The sequence below is a fragment of the Larimichthys crocea genome, chromosome XXIV (assembly GCF_000972845.2).
Source record: "Larimichthys crocea isolate SSNF chromosome XXIV, L_crocea_2.0, whole genome shotgun sequence".
Lineage (NCBI taxonomy): Eukaryota > Metazoa > Chordata > Actinopteri > Sciaenidae > Larimichthys > Larimichthys crocea.
The window spans coordinates 19,814,798-19,835,836 of record NC_040034.1 but is presented as its reverse complement, the minus strand read 5'-3'; the positions used below and the strand labels follow the sequence as shown (position 1 = coordinate 19,835,836).

The 21,039-nt window shown below is 40.1% G+C and overlaps 3 protein-coding genes and 1 long non-coding RNA gene across 5 annotated transcripts; 3 read left to right on the top strand and 1 right to left on the bottom strand.

The window, feature by feature from the left end:
* The first annotated feature begins 4,519 nt into the window (after positions 1-4,519).
* On the top strand, positions 4,520-5,086 carry LOC113744556 (uncharacterized). The gene is made up of 2 exons (XR_003461635.1): positions 4,520-4,693; positions 5,047-5,086. It is a non-coding gene; the product is annotated as an uncharacterized LOC113744556 (long non-coding RNA).
* Positions 5,087-5,318: 232 nt separating this feature from the next.
* Positions 5,319-8,418, top strand: dnal1 (dynein, axonemal, light chain 1). Of its 2 annotated transcripts, none has more exons than XM_027274604.1 (6): positions 5,319-5,626; positions 6,550-6,605; positions 6,697-6,752; positions 6,987-7,113; positions 7,373-7,513; positions 7,970-8,418. In XM_027274604.1, exons 1-6 carry the CDS (start codon positions 5,400-5,402, stop codon positions 8,011-8,013), a joined length of 651 nt encoding a protein of 216 aa, XP_027130405.1. In that variant the 5' UTR covers positions 5,319-5,399; the 3' UTR covers positions 8,014-8,418. The 2 variants fall into 2 exon arrangements, with proteins under 2 accessions (XP_027130405.1, XP_027130406.1); XM_027274605.1 differs by lacking the exon at positions 5,319-5,626 and adding an exon at positions 6,269-6,332.
* Positions 8,419-8,804: 386 nt separating this feature from the next.
* Positions 8,805-13,344, top strand: tedc1 (tubulin epsilon and delta complex 1). Its single transcript, XM_010743798.3, has 8 exons — positions 8,805-9,124; positions 9,470-9,554; positions 10,083-10,303; positions 10,391-10,528; positions 10,734-10,799; positions 11,243-11,329; positions 11,596-11,739; positions 12,855-13,344. The coding sequence occupies exons 1-8, from the start codon at positions 8,981-8,983 to the stop codon at positions 13,221-13,223; spliced, it is 1,254 nt and encodes a 417-aa protein (XP_010742100.2). The 5' UTR covers positions 8,805-8,980; the 3' UTR covers positions 13,224-13,344.
* A 1,223-nt stretch (positions 13,345-14,567) lies between these two features.
* On the bottom strand, positions 14,568-17,266 carry pth2 (parathyroid hormone 2). Its single transcript, XM_010743799.3, has 4 exons — positions 17,012-17,266; positions 16,293-16,397; positions 15,957-16,136; positions 14,568-14,857 (listed from the first exon to the last, which is right to left on the bottom strand). Exons 2-4 carry the CDS (start codon positions 16,394-16,396, stop codon positions 14,680-14,682), a joined length of 462 nt encoding a protein of 153 aa, XP_010742101.2. The 5' UTR covers position 16,397; positions 17,012-17,266; the 3' UTR covers positions 14,568-14,679.
* Between the last annotated feature and the right edge of the window lie 3,773 nt (positions 17,267-21,039).

The following is a 21,039-nucleotide window of genomic DNA, read 5'->3' as shown; positions in this document are numbered from 1 at the left end:
AGAGACTCATTTTGGAACAGCTGAGCTGATGGACATAATAAGGGATGCACATTTTCACAAGTTTTTGCACAAGAGACCATATGTATATTTTTGTTATGTATATTTTTTAGAGGTAGAACCTATGTTCTTCCTCCTCAGAGTTTATTTGATCCTAATTATACTGTGTCACAATTTTTACCTCATGCCTGTATATAGTGTTCTGTGTTACTGTGTTGATTGTAATGCTGCTGCAACAAAATAATTTCCCTTCGGGGATCAATAAAGTATACATATATAAAAAACTTTTATTTTGAAAAAAAAACTTTTATTTTGAAAAACAACAGCAGACTTCAAAGGATATTATGACATCATCAACTTTCAAAGGAAACATCACATCAAAGGCCAACTGACCTTGTGACATCACAATTGGAATGTGCCCTTGATGTTGCTATGAGACAGTATACCAACACAGCACTGAGAGTCTGAACACAAGATACAAATAACATACACAAGGCACACACCACACACAAACAACATAGATACAATATACGAACAAAATACAAACAGGGTACACACGAGATACACACAACACAAAGACGATGCACCACTACAGTGAGGTAGGAGAAGCCAGGTGTCCGGAGGGAATACTCCTGAAGGCCCGCTGGTTAAAAAGTCATGGTGGTGAATGTGAGGAGATTACATTCAGAAGACCTGACGAGGACTATATTAAGACAGCTGATATCCATCAGCTGTACCAAAACAGCATTATTAGGGACCTGAACAGCAAAGTCCTTAACAGGATCCACTGTGACATAGAAAATAACCGGATGATTGAAAATAAGAAAATGGAAAAGGAAAGGGCCAAACTTGAAAATATGAAGTATGAACAAATGATGCGGCTGAAAAATGAAGAACTCAGATGAGAGAGCAACAGGAGCTCTGACAAAAAGACTCCAAGCCCAGTCTGAGCTCAAGCTGTCCTTAAACAAATTCAGAAAGGAGCTGAGAAGAGAAGACAGCAGCACCAGAAGCTGAAGGAGCAGGCAATGCTCAATGAGAGGATTGCGCAAGAAGCCTGGGAGCGCAGTCGTCAGGCAGAAGAACTAGCCGAGTCGAAGAAAAGGGAACTGAGAGCTCGCACAGAAGAGATTTTTGAAAAAAGACTGGACCGTGAGAGAGAGGCCCAATTAGTGCGCTGAGGAGCAGAGAACCGAGCTTGCTCGTCTTGAACTGAAGAGAAGAGGCGCCAAAGGAAGACTGAGCAGGCCGAGAAGTTCAGACAGCTCCAGATACACAAACAAATAGTTTCAGACAAACTGGCAGCCTTTAAAGATGAGCATTCTATACGTTTCTCTGAGAGAAAGGCAGAGACCTGAAAGGGATGTGGCTTTAATTGAGGCTGAACGTGAAAAGCAGCCTGCAATAGATGCAGAGAGGAAAGCTCAAGTACTTGAGTCCATTGCTGCCCACAGACAAAATCCGATGTGGGAGACAGAGATCAAGAAAAGAGAAGAGCGTCAGAGGGCTGTGGAGGAACGGAAGGCTCAAATTGCGGAGCACCGGCTTTTCTTGGAGCATCAGAGGTTGAGGGCTCAAGAAATCAAAGAAAAAAACATCCAGCTGATGCGGGACAATGAAATGATGGCGGCTGAAAAGTGCCGCCTTGAGCAGCAAAAAAGGAAGAGCATGATGCGCTGTGAGGAAGGCCGAGGAGGTACAATGGAGGGACGAAAGACTCCAGCAACATGTTGCTGGGGAACTTCAGAAGGCCACAAGGTGCTTCACCAACACCGTGGCAGGGTCATCCTGAGGCCCACCCACAAGCTCCCACCCGTCACCTCCAGCCCCGTCCTCCCACACTGTTCCCCGCAGTGAGCCCCATCGACGTCCCTACTACCCCCAGCCATCTCCAGCCCCGTCCTCCCAGACGCGTCCCCGCAGCGAGCCCCATCTACATCCCTGCTACCCCCAGCCATCTCCAGCCCCGTCCTCCCCACACGGGTCCCCGCAGCGAGCCATCTACGTCCCTTTTAACACCAGACGGGTCCCACCCTTTAGCAATGAGGGGTCCAATTACGTCGCGGCACTTACACAGGACCACGCCCAGATTAGGCCGGCCAAGACAGCGGAGTAACCGGACCACAATTAGTTATCTCCAACCGGCAGGCCAGAACCAGGTGTCCTCCTCATACACCCGCTTCCCCCCCATCTGAATACATGTGGACACACACACACACACACACACACACACACACACACACACACACACACACATATATGTTAGGGTTTTCTCCAGGTGCTCTGGTTTGCCCACTTTTAAAACATCTAAAAGTAAAAAAAAACACTTGAACACACACACACACACACACACACACACTGATATATGAATTAATCGATTATAAGCATTATATAGATGACAAGATTGCCAGGTTCTGGTGTAGGCCAGACCTGTGTGCATCCTGTCTTCATATATGTTAGGGTTTTCTCCAGGTGCTCAGGTTTCCTCCCGTGGATATATTCACAAAAAACCCCCATAAATAATGATTCCCCTCCAATCATTCACCAGTAGTAAACATTTGGATCACATAAAAAAAAATCGCAATCATAACTTTTTTTTTCTCTCTGTTTCTGTCATTAACAAGAAATGTACATGTATGGTAGAGGTCTCCCCACTATTTTTGAATAATAAAAAAAAGGAAATAACTCCACCATAACATCCCGTCTTTTTAATCTTAAGGATGCTCCAAGATTCTGTTGTGAGAGTGAATATGACCCACAGTGCATCATGGAAAGTGACAAAGACATTGCAGGAGTTACCACTGAGTGACAACATTGAGTTTAAGTACTGAAATAACGCCATATCAAAACTAAAAACTGAGACCTACTCAGCTCTTACTACCAGGGAAGTGTGCTGAAAATTTCGTAGGAAAGACTGACTGGGTCATGCCGATTTTTCCACTTAAGCTCTAAATCTCCCGCTCTTTTTCTGGCACTCTCCGGAAATGTACATCATAACTGTATTAAATCATAAAATTAATATGCTGTTGTCATCAGAGAGGGAAACGTGCTCATGAAATACAAGCTTCTTGATAAATACTATAGTCAGTATAGACTATATTAATAATTCAGTTACTCATTTTTCAATCAAGAGTGTCCTTGATTGATAAATCCATGTTTCTGCATTGTTCCTGTCCTTTTAATTTGTTCTTTCTATATTTTTACAGAGGGCTTTTTTCGAGATCATTCAGAGAGTAATTAACCACATTTATGTTGGATTTGTGCCACACGAGTGCAATATTTAAGTGATTATAACAACTTTAAAATGATTCAGCTGGGGCGGTGTTTAGCTCAGTTGTGTGAAGGCTCAGTGTTCGTATTTGACCTGCGGCTCTTTCCCGCATGTCATTCCCCATCTCTCTCTCTCTCCCCACATTCCTGTCACTCTTCAAGCTGTCTCTATCAAAATAAAAAGGCCGAAAAAAAAAAAATTCAGCTGATACTCTCGATTCCTCAACCCCATGAAGGAAATCTGAGATGGAAACGTGATCAGATGCCATCTTAGACACAATGCATGATGGATATCTGAACATTGTCTGCGAAAGATAGTCAGGGGTGGTCAGAGGACATAAGGTGTGATGTGGATGAGTGCTTGTGGTCAAGTGCAGAAGACAGGGTTGACTGGCACTGTTATGTTTTCTATAGCTGTAGCTGTCCTTTAAAAATAGTCAATTTGTTTCTTTTTGTTGTTACTGCAATTTATTTATTTTGTGCATGTGGAATTAAGTGCAACTATTAATCACATGTGCAGCACATACACCTGTACAAATGAGCACACAACAATAAAACAAAACATCATTTCATTAAAGCAAACCAGAAATGGTCCAAGAGTTTGAGTTTACTTTCAGTCTTCTTACACATAGCAGTCCATCCCCTCAGTGTACACTGATTTCTCCATATAGACAAACTAGAAAATCTTTATCCACAAGTATGACCATGGTGGTAAGTATCAGCTGTCTACCCAGGAGAGTTACAAAAGCTACAAAGTTATTTTCTGTGATTTAATATCCAGGTGTGAGGGTGACTCTGGACAGGGCAGTGATTGCAGATGGTGTGGCGGAGGTAATTTGCCAAATTGTATGAAGATTTACAGCCAAAAATGATGCAAAGAACGGCACGCCCAAAGAATATGGAAGTCGGTCAATAAAAGATACATGAAAAGAATACTTCAGAGACAATAGTGATACATATTGTCTTGCTGCCTGTTGTCAGTGTTTTTCAGGTCATTATGTGGTGCATTGAGTTCGATAACGGTTGAGCGACATTATAAAATAATGAATAACTCAGTACTGAGAAGTGTGTAACAGGAGTACAAAAATAAAATTAAATCTTTTTAGTGCCTTTTGTTATTATAACACATTCACATTCCTGTACACAAAAGTGAACTGAAACAATCTCTTTTATTTGAATTAGCTTCACTTTGAGCAATACTACAGTTTGATCACTGGAGGGCGGTATTACAATGCTTTATAAATACGTGAAACCTTTGCAGTCAAGATTCTGCAAGAAAAGAGTCACAAATCAAAACACCAGAAAACTAAAAAAGTATGTTTTGTTTTTTCTTATATAACTGCGCATGCGCAGGCTACCTCTCAGTGCCATACCAACCGGGAAAGACATCGTCCATCATCATCATCAACTGTCCTCCGTTAACATGGTGAGTGTTCGTGTTGTCGGTTCATTTGTTTCGTTGCAGTGACTGTAGTTGACGTTACACAACATTGTTGTCGTGTGAGCTGAAATCAGCTTTAACTTTAATCAGCTGCTGGATTACAGTAACTAAAAGCCGTTCAGTCTAACGGTTAAATATTTAAACCGTTAAACGTTTTTCTAACGGTTTGTCCTTAAACGTTTGTGTTGGGACGGAGAGGATCAGTTTTGTTAAAAACTGAAGATCATAATGATGACAGTGATACTGAGATGTTAACTTAGTAAAAAGTGTGTTTAATGTAACACAGCATAATCCAGCCTCTTCCTGTCTAACTGTATGTGATGATAATGTGTCTCCAGGACAAACCAACCACTGTGAAACAGGCGATCGCCAAATGGGTGAGAGGCAACATTCATTTTCATTGTCCATGACCTCTAATCCTTTGGGGAGGGCTGGAGCAATCCCAGCTGGCACTGGGTGAGAGGCGGGTACACCATGGACAGGTCGCCAGTTCACACAGGGCTGACACATAGAGAAACATTCATGCTCACATCACTTCTACGGGAAATTTAGAGTCACCGATTAACTGCATGTCACTGAAGAGCCATGCAGACAATGGGGAGGACATGCAAAGTGCACACAGAGAGGTCCCAGCACCAGACACAGAAGGGATTCAGATCCACAACCTTCTTGCTGTCAGGCTGCCCAACAAATGGCATACAGACAGCTACAAAAACTCATACAGAACACCAGGAAATATGGAGAATTATTATTATTATTTGTGTGTATCATCCATGTGTGTGTGTGTGTGTGGTGTGTGTGTGGTGACAGGAAGAAAATCAGAGCAGACAGCGAGCGAGGCTACAGAGGTATTACTGTATGGTCAGATTCCTCTCTAGAGAAGCTGGATGCTTCTCTCTCCACACTCAGCAACTGCGAGTAGTCCTGTCACGATACACTGCTTCAACAAGTTGTCATATGTTGTCATATGTTCTACAGCTCTTGACACTTTCTGGAGGTATAGATGAATGAATGATTTTTCATAATAAACACATCGGTGTCTCTTGACTAGAATGGACACATACCGTTTGATGTTACTTTCAAGCTCCTTCATCAAGCAGTGGGCCAGCTGTGACTGTTTGAGAATAAGAAGAATGTCTGTGTAAAAACAATAATTATTATTCATATTAAACAACTCCTTCATTCAGCTTTTATTTGATCAAAGTTCCTGTTTATTTTTACCATGACAGTAAACCTTGGAAGTGCGGCCTGAGACACTAACTCGTAAGAAACTCCTGTGCATATGAGAATGTAAATATGCACATTAAGGAGCTCTAAACTATAGGATTGGTTTACACGTCCTTAAATGTCTGTTTTGTCCAAAACCAAAGAGGTACAGTTTACTGTCTGGACTGAAAAAAACAAAAAATATTCATATTTATAAGAAGCTGAAATCAGAGAATTTGGACTTCTTTTTTTTAACTTAAAAAACAAAATATTGGTGATTCATTCAATAGTTAACAACTAATGGAATAAATGACTTATTGTGCTGCTCTACTCTTGATGTTTTTTGTTTTACAGAAATTCACAGTCAACACCAGAATAATTGACAGAATAAATTCAGGCATTTAATGAGTGGAACCAGGTGAAACAACAGTCAAGTCAGATGATAAGTACACACGTCCTCAATGGTGCATGACTGCTTGTAAACACCAGTGAAGTCCACAAATGATTGGCTAATACATCAGTAGATGAAGTATGTCAACGTTAAAACGTGAGTTAAGAGCGAGTACCAGCAGCTAATGCAGTGTGTTTAGTCACTAATATCTGTTATGACAGATTTTGTACTGTATCCTCCACAGGAAGCTGTCTCTGAGCACAAACTGCATCACCAAAATAACCAATCTCGGCAGCCTGAGTGAGTAATGATGACATAAATACACACAAACACTCTGCTCACAGATGGAAATGTGGTGTTGTAATGTGATGTTGGATTGTGATGCTTGCAGAGAACTTGAAGATATTGTCATTAGGAAGAAATAATATAAAGACCTTTGATGGGCTGGTAAGTTACATATGAAAAGAATGAACACTAACAAGTAAGTTTTATTATATTATTATTATATTATTATTATTATTATTATTATTATTATTTATCTTTATTGACAACCAATTTTAGAACTTTTTCAAACTTAAAGAAGTTTCAGAAGTGGTTCCACATACACATACTTTGAATGCACATTATTTCATATAAGGGGTGTGTGTGTGTGTGTGTGTGTGTGTGTGTGTGTGTTTGTAGGACGCAGTATCTGATACATTAGAAGAGTTGTGGATCTCCTACAACTCAATAGAGAAGATGAAGGGAATCCAGAACATGAAGAAACTCAGAGTCCTCCACATGTTGCACAACCTGGTCAAAGAATGGAGTAGGCAACAGTCAACACATGCTGAAACTGAAATAGACATGTATACTAGCTACATGATATTGTAGCTAGTATTAGGTTGCAAAATGACAATGATGATGTGTTTATTCATGGAAGCACCAAAAATCTCACATGGTCTAAAAAGCTTCATTTTAGGCCAGTAAAGGTTTTTAACTTCTTCTTTTTAGTTCAGTTTAACTATTTTTAAAGTTAATGTACTAATGATTTTTGGTCATTTCGTTGTCTTTTCTGTGTTGTGTAGAAGAATTTGAGAGACTAGCTGACCTGCTCTGCCTGGAGGACCTGAGATTTATTGGTAATCCCCTGGAGGACAAGGAAAGCGCTCAGGGAACCTGGAGAGACAATGTCTCCAAAAGACTTCCTCGTCTGAAGAAACTCGATGGTAAGAGTGTTTAAAGCAACATTAAAGCGAACATTAAATAATTAACTAAACCAATATCTAACTATTCCCGTACAATTCAAAGGCATGTTAAAGAATGTGGTAACACTTCACTGGTCCTCTGAATAATTTCCAATATTTATTTTAAATGAATTACCAGCATAATCTAGAGAGTCAGCTAAACATGACATGCAAAATCTGACTACAGGTGAACATACAGTTTAGCAAATATTTAGATAAGAAGTTCCCAAAAGGGACTGCAGATTAACTTGAAATCTGCACTGACACTAAAGTTCCTAGAAAAGAAACCATGAAATGTTACCAGCATGGCTTGTGGGTCTGTGAAATGAAGAGGAGAAGCCATAAAAAGACACATTTTTATATTGTCAGTTACAGTACAAGGTGCATGAGAGCAATAAGTCGTTGCTTTTGACGATGTCATTGATGATCTCTTTCCAGGCGTCCTAATCATCAGACAGGAAGTGGCTGAAGGAGGGGACTGATGCATGACGGCCTAAACAACTACAACCCTCTTCCCTTAGAGTCTTCCCTCTTTAAAGTTTTATGTGGGTTGTCATGGTTCTTTCGTTTACTGAAAATGATTTTGAACTTTATTGTAGAATAACAAAATGACCAACATAGTTTTTAGTCTGTTAAAATGAAAATGCTTCAGGCCAACCAGAAAGTTGTTTTGATAAAACCTTACTACTACTACTTACCTTACTGCCTCTGTAGTTTCCACATTGTTCCTGTTCTTTAACATGGTTAATGCATATAGCATATTCTCATCAATTACCAACATCTGTGTAAATGACTTTTATGTTTGAAATTATTTTAGGCATGTTTGTACATAGTTGTGAGATGTTTATGGTTTATAAATGTTTTTGATATGAGAAATAAATATTATTGGAGTATACCAGTTGTACCTTGTCACTTGAAACACAACAATAATCTATACTATATAATAATAACTTTATTATATACTCTAATATATATTATATTCATAAAGATCTTACAAATATGATGATCTTCAGTAGTGATTAATCTGAAAACGTCATATAGTCAAATCCGGACAGATCATTTGTCTTGACTTGCTCCTGTTAAACTTCAGATTTAAAACGGGATTAATAGATTAAATATATGAAATATAATGAATCAATATTAATGTAAGTTGAATGACTGAAAACGTACCAATAAAAAGTAAGCCCCGCCTATCTCTTTCAGAATCACATTTCTGATTGGCCGACAGAGACATCAGTCACAATTTCTTCCATTGGCTTCCTTGGCAACGACCTCGTACCCGGAAGTTATTGTGTACACCGCGAAATATCAACAACCATCCTTGAGCGCAGTGGACATGTCCTTGAAAAAGTCTTTAAAAGTCTTCTTCAGAGTGTCTCTGCTGGACTAAAGCTGACAGCTGCGTGCACAGAAGGTTTATTTACTTGTGTGTGTTGTGCTGTGGCCGTAATGCGGCGGAGCAAAGCCGCCGTGAGTGTGGAGGTGCGGCAGGTGATCGGAGCTCTGTGCAGACTGCTGGCGGCCACCGGGCTGCACGCTGTGCCCGCACCGGAGACCTTCAGGCGGGCTAAATTTGGTGGTGGGCTCGAGGTGGTACGTTCAATATTTTCACTTTAAGGGGTGGACTTGATTTTGTCGAGGTCCATACTGAAGTATTACTTTGAGGTACTTGTACTGGAGTATTCCCATTTTCCACTAGTTCCTATATAATTACCGAGGGAAATATTATTGTTATTCTATTAATTGCATTTATTTGACCTGTAGATATTAGCTATTTGAATTTACATAGAAAAGTTTTGATCACAACAACTTATAGGCCTATATATTTTATTTCATGGTGACGTCCTGTTGGCGTGTCCCCCGAGGTTTTCCTTATAGACTAACACTGTACTGTACATATTGACACACTGTGTCTTTGTGCTCACTGTCTATTTACAGGAAGATCAGTTTTGGCAGCTCCTCACCAGCATCCTTCAGTCAACTGGCATCGTTCCTTGTGAGGCCTTTAACCAGCTGGAAGGAGGTCAGACACATTGTCTGTTGTTTATATAAATATACTGAATTATTGCCAAGATTGTACCATGACTGCACCATTAGTTCAGCTGGAAATGTCCTTTATTGTGTTATGAACTAGCACAGGAAATCACCCCAAAAAGACACAAATGGCAAATTATCTAAGATGCAAACTGACCTATCTTCGATTCATTTTATTTTCAGTCATTGACATCCCAGTCATTTTACACAGATTATATTTGTTTTGTGCAAGGCTTGTCCACACAACATGAGTTTGTAATAGCAGACCTACCAAGGGTTTGATAAAATATATATTGAAACAGCATTTACTCCACATTGTGACTTTTCTTTTGTTCAACCTTCTGTTCGACCATGTACCCACTAATATATATGACTTTAATTGATTTCACTGATTGCCTTCTTGATTTGAATTTACTTGCACAAAACTGGACCGAACTGACGGACATTTCTAGTAAGGGGTTAAAAATAGTTAAGTGGACTTGCTGAGTGACTGAATGCATTTTCTTTCTGTGTATAGTGTCAAAGCACAGGAAGCTGGTAGCTGCAGGTCTCTGGCAGACTGGATACCATGCTGACTGGGTGAGTGGTGGGGAGGGTGGAGAAGGAGGGCAGGGAGGGAGATTCTCCAGCAGAGATCTCCTCCTGGCGCTGGGCTGGCTGCTCGCTACAGGAACACTGGAGAAACTGTTGACACATCGAGTACAGCAGATGGACAACATACTACTCACACCTATACCTGTAAGTACTACTGGTGTACTACCACATTACACTGGTAAACCTATTTTCTGTATCTGTATACGTTTATATCTCTAATCTGTGTGTTAGGTGAACCCTCAGCTTTCCAGTGAGCTCCAGCTGCACTCAGCATCTCTGAGGAAACTTCAGTGGCTCATTGGCAGCCTGAAGTATCAGGGACAGATACTGCTTTCCATGCAAGAAGAACGAACTCGCTTGCTTCATGCTGTGAGAAAATCCTCTCTTTTCCAACTTTGCCACTGGCTACTGTCAATGTTTGTAAATTGCCGCAGTGGAAGTTGAACAAAACTAGAAGTTTTGGAGCACAAGTGCTGGATGATTGCAAATAACAGAAGTTTCCGAAAGTACACACAGCCCTGGCTGCACAAATTGCTGATGAAACACTCAACAGGAACTGAAATATTTTTCTCAGGTTTTGTTTGCCATCCTCCAGACCTCTGTATCTTCCCCTGATCAAAGCTCAACAGTGCTAAGAGAGGTAAGTCTGTATGTATGTGTGTGTGCTGTTATTAAAATTAATTACTAATAATTTACTCTATAGTTCTAGTCAGATAACGAAACAATGTCCAGTAAACATTTTCTGTCTTACTTTTTCACCACAAAATCAGTTTTACAAATTAAATGTTAGCATATCAAGTTGTTATTTTTCACACTTTTTCCCAAATCTTTTGGATGTGTTGCTTTTGGAAGGTTGGTTTTATGTGAAAAGAAAATTGTGTAACAGTATCATGACAGTGAAGCTGGATTTATTAGGTGAATAATTCGGCTTACAGTTGCTCTCTAGTTATGTTGTAACAACAACACAGACTAGTTAAGTCTGTTGTTGTTATTTGTTTAATTTCTTAATCTTAGAAAATGCAAAGTGTTTCTGTTCCATCTTTGAGAACACTTCTAGCCTGTGTGCGTGTGTGTGTGTTGTAGGAGTGTGTGTGTGTGCAGCAGCTCTGTGACCTCCTAGAAGCATATCTGAACTGGAAACAGGTGGAGAACGTCTTCTGGACCTGGATGGTGAGTTACACACAACAACAACAACACAATTGAACACAGAAGTGATTTCCAACATTGTGATTCCTCGATGTGGCTGAAAGTTTCCTGCCATAAAAATCTGGTGTTAATTTTTAATTGTTCACTTTTAAGTCTTTAAGTTAAGATAAGTGAATGTGCGAATGCAAACCAAATGTGCATATGTGTGACTAATGTCAGTTGTCGCTACTGGCCAACAGACATGGCCCTGGAAATGTGACGCATAGTGTGTGTGTGTCTGGTGTGTGTAGGATAGTGTGGTGGACTGCCATCTGACAGATCCTGTTGTTGAAAAGCCTACACATGCACCCAATGGGATCACAAGAGTGTGTTACCATGGAAACCGGGGGCTAGAGAAATTCGAGGACATGATTCTGAGACTGCCCAGAGGACAGGTGTGCAACACACACACACACACACACACACACACACACACACACACATGAAAATTGATGCTGACCTACCTGATGTAAAATCATTTTAGGGGATTGTCCCCCTCTTTTAGTTGAGTTACTGTGCACCAAGTTACCTTAATTACTAAACTCATAAGCACACAAGGTAACTTACACTTGGCTGGCATGATGGCAGGAAGGAGATAGTTGGTGTGGCTATATGTCCAGAAAAAGTTTGTGAAACTAGTCAGTGTAAAATAGTCACTACAGAAGCGACCTCTCGGTCAAGTCCATCCACTTCATCTTCATTTCATTACTTTTAGAAAATTTAAATAAAGTCAGCTGCTGTACTTCTGGCATCCAGGGAAGATGCATTTGTTGCATGTTGAAGGCAGAGCTACCTACCTAACCAGTATAATGACTCCACATCTTAGCACTCCACAGTTTACACTCTTTTCATATGTTTCCGGCAAATATTTTCCAATATGTAAAATGTATTTCCCAAAAAAGAAAATCTGAATTTCCATTAAAAATGAATAGTTCAAAGTTTTGGTGAATACATGTACTTTTTTTCCCAGAGTGAGGAGAAAAGATAGATATGAGTTTTCAGGTCTGTGCGTTAAGTACTGAACTGGAGTCAGGATGTGTTAAGCCTAGCTTAGCATAAAGACTGGAAGCAAAGGGAAATGACTAGCATGTTTCTCTTTACAGTTCAAAAGTCCACCTGCCAGCACCTCTAAAGCTCAGTCATGTTTTGTACAACTGAACGGATTATTTGTCTGATGTGAGGTGGCACTACAGCCCAGCAGAGTAACATTATGTTACCACAGACATACATTTATTTTGCCCCAGAAAATAGTCTCCAATTAGCTAAACTTTATTTTTTCAGACGTCTGGCATAGCTTTGTTACTTCTCTTTACCTTTTCTTTCTGAAGTGTTACAGACACGTTTTCTGACACGTCAGTACCAAAAAAAGTAACACGGTTTGATGCCAGTATGAAGACAGAAAGTTTAATATTATTTATTATTCCAATTTCTAATGATATTTCTTATGATATTTGTGGCCTCTCACTGTATGTTCTCATCTATCTATCCTCTTCTTCAATTTATGCCCCAGAAAGGACAGCAGAGAGGCAGAGGGGATGCAGAGGACAGAGGAGAGAGAGGAGAGAGGTTGCAGGGAGGATCGGATACCTCCTCCCTCCCCCCTCTTCTCTCCTCTCTACCATCGCTGCCCACCCTCCCCCAGGTCTACCGAGCCAAACTCCAGACTGAGAAGCCGATCAAACGCGGCTTCCGCCCAGCAGAGGTGCCCCACAGCTGGCCCGAGACTCCAGACGAGCTCCCATCATCTCAGGCCACGCAGCTTCTTCTTCATGCAGAGGCTCTGCTGCTGGAGAGGAGGGACAGGCAGAGACTGGCCAACAGGATTCAGCTGCAGGAGATGGTGGGCAAGCTGGATGAACTGGTGTTGATACCGCCATAGACTTTTTTTGATCCTCAGCCAGCATGGACAATAACTCCTGTTTGTGTGATGGAAGTGTTGTGATTATTATGTGATTATTAATTCAGAAATAAATGGACGGAGGAGTCTGCCAGAAAAATCACTCGGCATTTTCTTCCTTTTACAAGGAAACTGGTAGCTGAAAGTGATATTAATCTTTTATATGTCATTATAAAGTGCTTCACAAACAGAAGAGAGACAGGAGGTATATTTACTCCTAAAAAGATTTTTTTATTGACTGTCCTGATCAGAACCAGTTCAATAACCTGAGATACTAGGGTGGAAAAGGGTTCCTGTTTGGAGTCACGATTGCCTTGTTTTTCAAACATTCATTTTACCTCCACTTACTATCTCCCCGTCACATTTTAGTTCATAATTAATAATGGCTTTATGCAGGCTACACGCTACCTGCAAGAATGTGACACGACTATGGAGCAGGATATCAAAGAAAATATAACAGGATCTCATGTGTTGAGGATATTAAATGTTTCAAAATTAATTTATTTCATTAAAAAATTACATTTCAGAGATTCCTTTGCGTACCACTTAAAGGAGCTCACGTACCACCAGTGGTACTTGTACCACAGTTTGAGATCCAGTGGTTTAACGAATATGTGAACTTTTAAAACAGTTTGTGATTACATTCTAATCTAAGTGTAGCTCTCCTTCAGGATCATGGGTAATCTGTGATGAGATGATGCTTAAACTTCTAATACATGTCTAATAACTTCCAAATACAAGAACATACATATTCCAAGATACCTACATACTGCCACCAGTAGACGGGGCCAGGCTAGCTGTTTCCCCTTGTTTCAAGTCTTTATGCTAAGCTAGGCTAACCACATTCTGACTCCAGCTGTCAACAAGAGTCTCACTCAACATGTTGAATTACTAATGTAGTGTTTCTGAAATGTATTTGAAAGTTGGATCTAAATGTTTCTCCAACATGTGGAACTTTACATCCATTTATATAACCAACACAAACACTGACATCCTGCTTTTGGCTGTTGAACTGTGTAAAATATAATATAACCTAGGGCCTGCCTTCTCTTCACTATCCCCAGAAAGGCTCTCCCGCTCTGGGCCACTGTCTCCAGGACCCCTCCTACAACTACCATCATTACTACTCTATGAAGTCAAACACAAGCTACAGTTGTCAAAAACATCAAAGCATCTTTATTCATCTTGACATTGAATAACACCAAATTATTTCCAGCAGGACAAAAAAAAATCACATTACATTTATGTTGATGCCAAAAGACAAAATTCTGATTTATTCATTTCTATCTTTTTGGAAATCAATCATTTGTTTACAATTTTCAGCCATTTTGCAGTAAAATAGTGAAATGACGCAATAAATACAACTGCAGATGTCTTTTGATGTCTACGATATCTTTAGGTCTGAGCAGTTCCCCAGAGACTTGGCTTTTTTCTGGTATCATGATGAATTAACCACTAGTAGTTTGTGCATGTAGGAGTTGAGCCACTTCTGTCTCTCCATGGAGGTGAGGAGTTTACTCTTCTCCCTGAAGGCAGCATCATCAGCCACCACCATGTTCCTCTTCACCATGCCGGTACCCTGAGGCGACCATTCGGCTGGCCATGCCCGCTCCATGCTGGAGACACACACAGATCAAGACCTCAAGATCAGTGTCTGGAAAATAATCAAGGTACCAGAGACTCCTACGTTAATATAATATCGGTGTTGTTTCATTTCAACTGAACCTGAGTTTCAGGAACCCAAATTCATGAAACCTTATTATTATTTTGATATAGCTCCCATTCACACCTTTCATTGGTCCAGGCCTTTGAATCCCCAACCCCATTGAGCTACCTGATTCTGGTCTGGCATCCGAAACGGCAGTTTCTCAGTCAATAAAGCTTCCTATTGATTATCTATTGAGTGCCATGGATGGACTAACGACTAGCCAATCAGCGCCACAGGCTGGATTAACATCGACCGCTATAGACAAAACTGACGCCACTGTAAGACTCAAAACCAGTTGACACTGATACTATGCATCAATGTTAGCTTAAAATGATGATGATGATTTCGGCAGATACACTGGTCTCTAGTGATGAATCCTCCTCCTCCTTCACCGAAATGAATCAGAATGAAGACAATGTCAGACTGACGATGGAAATGTAATAAGTTGATAATTCTGTCATAAAAAAATAGCAGCTTAAACCCCGAAATGTCCTCTAAGGCTTCCTGTTTAAAGGAATAACTAACTCCTTAAATTTGAATCTGTCTTTTAGCCTTGCTTATTTTTTAAAGACTGGAAACAGGAAAAACAACAGCTTTGTCCAAAGATTCAAAACTCTGCCCATGCCAGTTAGCTCACCCATATCACAAAAAATACATATTTTTTCATTTAGTCAATAGTTTGGTGGCCCAGTGTTCCACATTTGTCACGCAAATCTTTGCTTTGTTCTTGGAAAATATTTAATATTTTTCCATAAAATTCATGTTTTCTTAAACTGCTCATATTACAGATATATGAAAATCGATAGTGCTGCAAAGAGATTTAAGATTTAGATTAAATCTGTCTGTAAAACTTAAATACATGAAGAGTTTGATATTGCAGCCAGGGGCTTGTTATAACACAGATGTCACTAGATGTAAGAAAATGTAGTGGCTGCTTCCATTCTGGTCTTCTGATGTTTCATTTGATTAAAACTTCATGATAGCATTTTCCCTCACTATACAGTTACCTCGCCTCTGCCCTTTCTGGGGCAAACAGCCACGCTTCCCTCATCAGTCCTGCCTTGCTATCAGCTGCTCCTCCGAGGCTGGGGGCTGACATCATTTGAATGCTCCAATCACGGAGAGAGATAGAGGGGAAGACGACGTCCCAATCATCTCGTTTAGGTTCGGCTGAATCATCAGAACTTCTGGAATCAGGTAAGATTGAACTTGAGTACAGCACATTATGGAGAAATTATGTATCTGAGGTTCTAGTTAGCTTACTGGTATCTATCCACTCCAAGTCATTGTACTATTAACAGTCAAACCTTTTGTGGCCTCAATGAGATTTAGTGAGTAACCACCTGAGAGGTAATCGAGGCTGAGGGAAGCCAGATGTCACCGAGGTCATACCCAGAATGCAAAGCAACAGGAAGGACATTCGGGGGAAAGCAGGGAGCTCAGACATCCTAAAAAAGAAAAAAGAAAAAAGATGCTTGTTTGACAATAATTCAAGTGTTTCTGATCTTCAGACTAAGTAACATTAAAATAAAACAATATAAACAGAAACATATTTTAAGCATCATGAATAAATATCAACATGCTTTTACAATGAAGACAAAAAACACCTCAATGCCACCATTTTTATACCAGCATGTAAAAAGAGGATTCTTAATATTATTAGAACAGGATTCACTTTCCATAAGGCAGTTTTCTCAGGGTTGGTACTTTTTGTTTTTTTAAGACTCATACATTATGTTTAAAATAAGAAAAAATAAGCTTATAATATTTCAGAATTTCTATGTAATCCACATGGAGCTCTCTGAAAGGTCTCCACAACAGAGGATGTACTGAAATCCCTCTGACAACTTGGAAGCTACTTAATTTATGATGGGTTTATGGGACCTAAAATAAGCCAAAAACAATTGTGGCACCCTTGCATGCAGGAGAAAAGAGCATTGCACATTATACTTAGCTGTGAACACATTCTTAAAAATTCAACTAAGACTAAGACGTGAAGCACTGCTTAAAGTAAAATTATGGGATTTTTGAAAGTTGTTCATAGGCCAGTAGTTTGACTTACCTGCTGCTCAGGTGGATGTGTTGATCTCTCAGCAGCAGCTTTTCAAAGTTGGACTTCAGAGGTTTAGTGTCACACAGGCAGAGATTAACCACAGCAACAGATGACAGATGACTGTGCAGTCGGATACTTTGTGTCTACCACTTATCTCGACTCCTGTTTTCCCTACATAGAAAGAAGTTTTGATAAAAACGTGAATATCCGTTCTCTTCTTTTTTTCTATTGGATTGCTGGTTGCCTCGCTAAGTAAGTGTGCATAGGCCTACAGTGGTTGAAAACTATCAGAGTCTTGTCGTTCACACATATATACCCTAGACTGGAGTGTTTTAACCCCCATCCCCCTAACCCACCCACGCATACACACCCTTCTCCAGATCAAACCAACTCTGACTTTAGCGTGCGAGAGGACAATCCCAGTGGAAGTGCTGCTAGCTTGTTAGTGTCCCATTTCAAAGACTCTTAGTCATGGCGCTGCTGTGGAGAGCCCGCCATCTTATTACTGAAAATCATTATAGTGTTTCTGTGCGTATATTGGCAAGTGTGTTCATTCATACCCTGTGGAAGGTTAACCAAACGCCGGATGTTTCTCTACAAGACTAAGACATTACCGTGTCACTATTCCCACACATTCATCCATTATTTGTCCATTACTGAAGACGAAACAAAATGAGCAGAGATTTATTAAACCTTCAACCTTTGGGCAAATGAAACATGCTGCAAACACAACACCATTATCACATTTGAACTTGATATGGCAAACTTAATATTGCACAGATTCTTAGCATTGATTTGGAGCCTCATAGCTTCTACCCAATGTTTTGGTCTTCACCAACTCCTGAGGGAAATATCTGGCACTATAGTGGCTAAATGCTCCGCCACCGCCAGTCGATAACCGTGTCTGTCAGCTATTTCTCAATGGGTAGGTAGTGAATAAAACCAAAACATTTAGTTCAATGCTACTGCCACGCTCCGTAGAGCATGATGGAAACTGCAGAATTGGTATTTGTAGGGTACATCATCTGGGATCCATGAATGTCTTTTTCATAGCAAACCATCACATAGTTATTAAGCCGTTTCCGTTTGGACGGATGTGGTTAGTTCCAAGGGTAAAGTGTAAAGAGTTACAGTCTTTGGAGATGCTTAAAAATGATTCAGCTAATCTGAAAATTTGGGGTGAGTGACTCCACAGGGTTGGGGCCAAAACAGCAAAGGTGTGATCACCTTTTGTTTTGTATTTGGAAGATTTAAGGATCACAGTGGTCATGGAGTGGAATGAGGTGCAAGGAGATCAGAAGTGTAATTGCAAAATCATACAGGCCCTTAAATGTAATCAAGAGGATCTTGTAGTTGATTCTGAATTTTACGTGAAGACAGTGGAGGGATGTAAGAATGATGGCAGCTGCATTTTGAATCAATTGTAAACGATTCAAAGCAACGTGACTTAGGGAATTACAGAACATCTTGACGAGAGAAAATTAAATAGTTCAAGATCTGTGATTTTTGTAATATTTCTGAGCTGAAGAAAACATGAATGAACAAGCTCAGTAACATGATAAACAACTGATGCCAAAAGCAATAAAAATGATGGATAAGGGCTGTCAAGTCCACCAAAAGAGACCTCAACCTTTAACACTTCAAAACAGAAATAGTTAAAATATATGAGAAGATGCCACTTTGGTCAATTTGTAGAGATCTACAAATTCAAAATGTTCAAGCATTTGTAGCCATTGGTTGGACATTGTTGTTTTCTATTTTTTTCCCCAACCAATAAAGACAATTCTTTTCGATCCCATTAACAATCAACACAGGCTGTGACATCTTCATCCATGCTTACTGGTATTTTCAAGACAATATCTCAAGACTTCTTCATGTTTAATTACACCTACAAAGGTTCAATTGGGTCAGATGTCTTTTTCAAAACAATGAGCACAACACTAGAGTGTTTAGATTTAAAACTTTGAATAAGGCCAGAACTGCATAGTAAAGAAACAGCTATCACTACTGTACAAAGACACCTTGTTAGTGTGTCAGTATTTAGAAACTCTTTATCTCCAAACATCCACAACATAAAAAATGGGATGTCTCCATTCACGCATGCATATTTAATACTTTGTCTCTTTTCTATGTGTGGATTTCTACTGAAATAGAAGACAACAGGTGAAATGGTGGAGATTCAGCAGAGTTTGTTAGCATACAGAAAGCTTGTTATCGTTTAAGGACCTCGTTATGGACCTTTTTCGGAAATAATGACCTGTGGACAGGAAGCGGCTGGCCTTAACAAAGGCTGAGCAACACAGATTTTTACAGAGAATAACAAGCTTTAGACACAAAGCCTGTGGCTTCTTGACTTCCATCTGTGCCATCGTCACTGTGTCAATCAGTCTGCTGGAAATGACAAACCAATGATCGATTTCTATATAAATCTGGGTGAATCGTGGTGTTTGGTGGGTTGTAAGGTGTTTCGCAACAAGAACAGCTTTAATATGGCATTCACCGTAAAAGTCTCTGGAATTCTACTGAATGGATGAAGGCTGTTTTTCCAAAAGATATTCTCTTATTACATCGGTTCAAAATCTCCCATAGCTGTTCAGTCGGTTTAAATATGGTGACTGCAAATGTGATTCACATTATATGCTCATCAAACCATTCAGTGACCCTCGTGCCCTTTGGTCCTGGAAGATAATGCTCCCATCAGGATATAAATGTTTCATCATTGGAGAAAGGTGATCGCTCAGAACTTTCAGATCTTTGTATTAATTTACAGTAAACTTCCAAAACCATGCCAGCAAAATGCCCACTCAAACCATAACACAGTCACTATAGGGTCAAGGATTCAAGCCTGTACTGTTCTCTTGGTGTATGCCACACATTCGTTCATCCACATTATGATGAAGGATGACTTTTTCACTTTTTTCCACATGTCTGTAGACAAGCTCAAATGTACATTCATCTTTGTCAATTTGAAAATCTGACATTTACACTGTTTTTATCTCTTTTATATTACATGTTTATTGCTTGTTTGCACCAGGGATATTAGGGAAACTAAATTTCAACTCTCTGTATGTATGTACATATGACAGTGTTGACAATAAAGTTGAGACTTGACTTGACAAAAATCAATCAACTGGGCCTGCTCAGGATTTTTATAGATGCCACAGTGGATGCCTAACTGTACCATTGAGTGCACCTATGTGGGGGCATCTAGCATTGCTATCTTTTTTCACTCATTTATTCAGGTATTTTTTTTCCTTTAATTGTCACCCATCTTCAGATATGATATGATATAGGTAAATTAGTGAGCAATCAGGTTCAAAATGCTGAACTTTGCAGTGCAGAGCAAAAGGCAAACAGAATTTGTTGAGTAAAAGTCGTGACAGGGTTATTTGTTAAGTATGCTTGAAACAAATGTTGTATGACCTCTTGTCTGAACATGTCTAAACTGTTCTAAATGGCAACACTTGAAGCCGAGGTGAAAAACTCACTGTCATTGCCGTTTTCTGGCTGCATTCAAAAAGTCAGTCAGAGATTTACTCTTGTCTCTCCGCCAACGTCCTCTTTGGTCTCTTCTCTGTCATTTTGTCAATAGAGGTGCTGAGCCCGGTTACATTGCCGCTTGCCCAGCGCCAGTTCTGGTCAGACACCGGCTCCACTCCCCGTCAGCATTCCTCGCGTCCCAGGCCTGATAACTTCCTCTTCTTCCTTGTGGTCAAAAATGCCTGTGGTACAAACTCTAACACTCCCCCGGTGTTCTGAGCTCACAGTCCAGGCAGCCCGGCTAACAAACTGAGCTAACATTAGCTAACAGCAGCTACAGTTGGCAGCAGTTTACTTCACTGTCCATCAGGAAACTCTGTAAATCACAGAGAGTTGAGGTGGAGCAGTCGGAGGACATCAGAGGGAAAACCAGAAAACATTTTCTCCATAAAATATGATCCAGTTTCACCAAAACCAGTCAAATAGTTGGTCGTGTGTGACTTAGTGCTGTAACACTGCAACTCCTTCAGCACAATTGATTTAAATGAGAAACCACA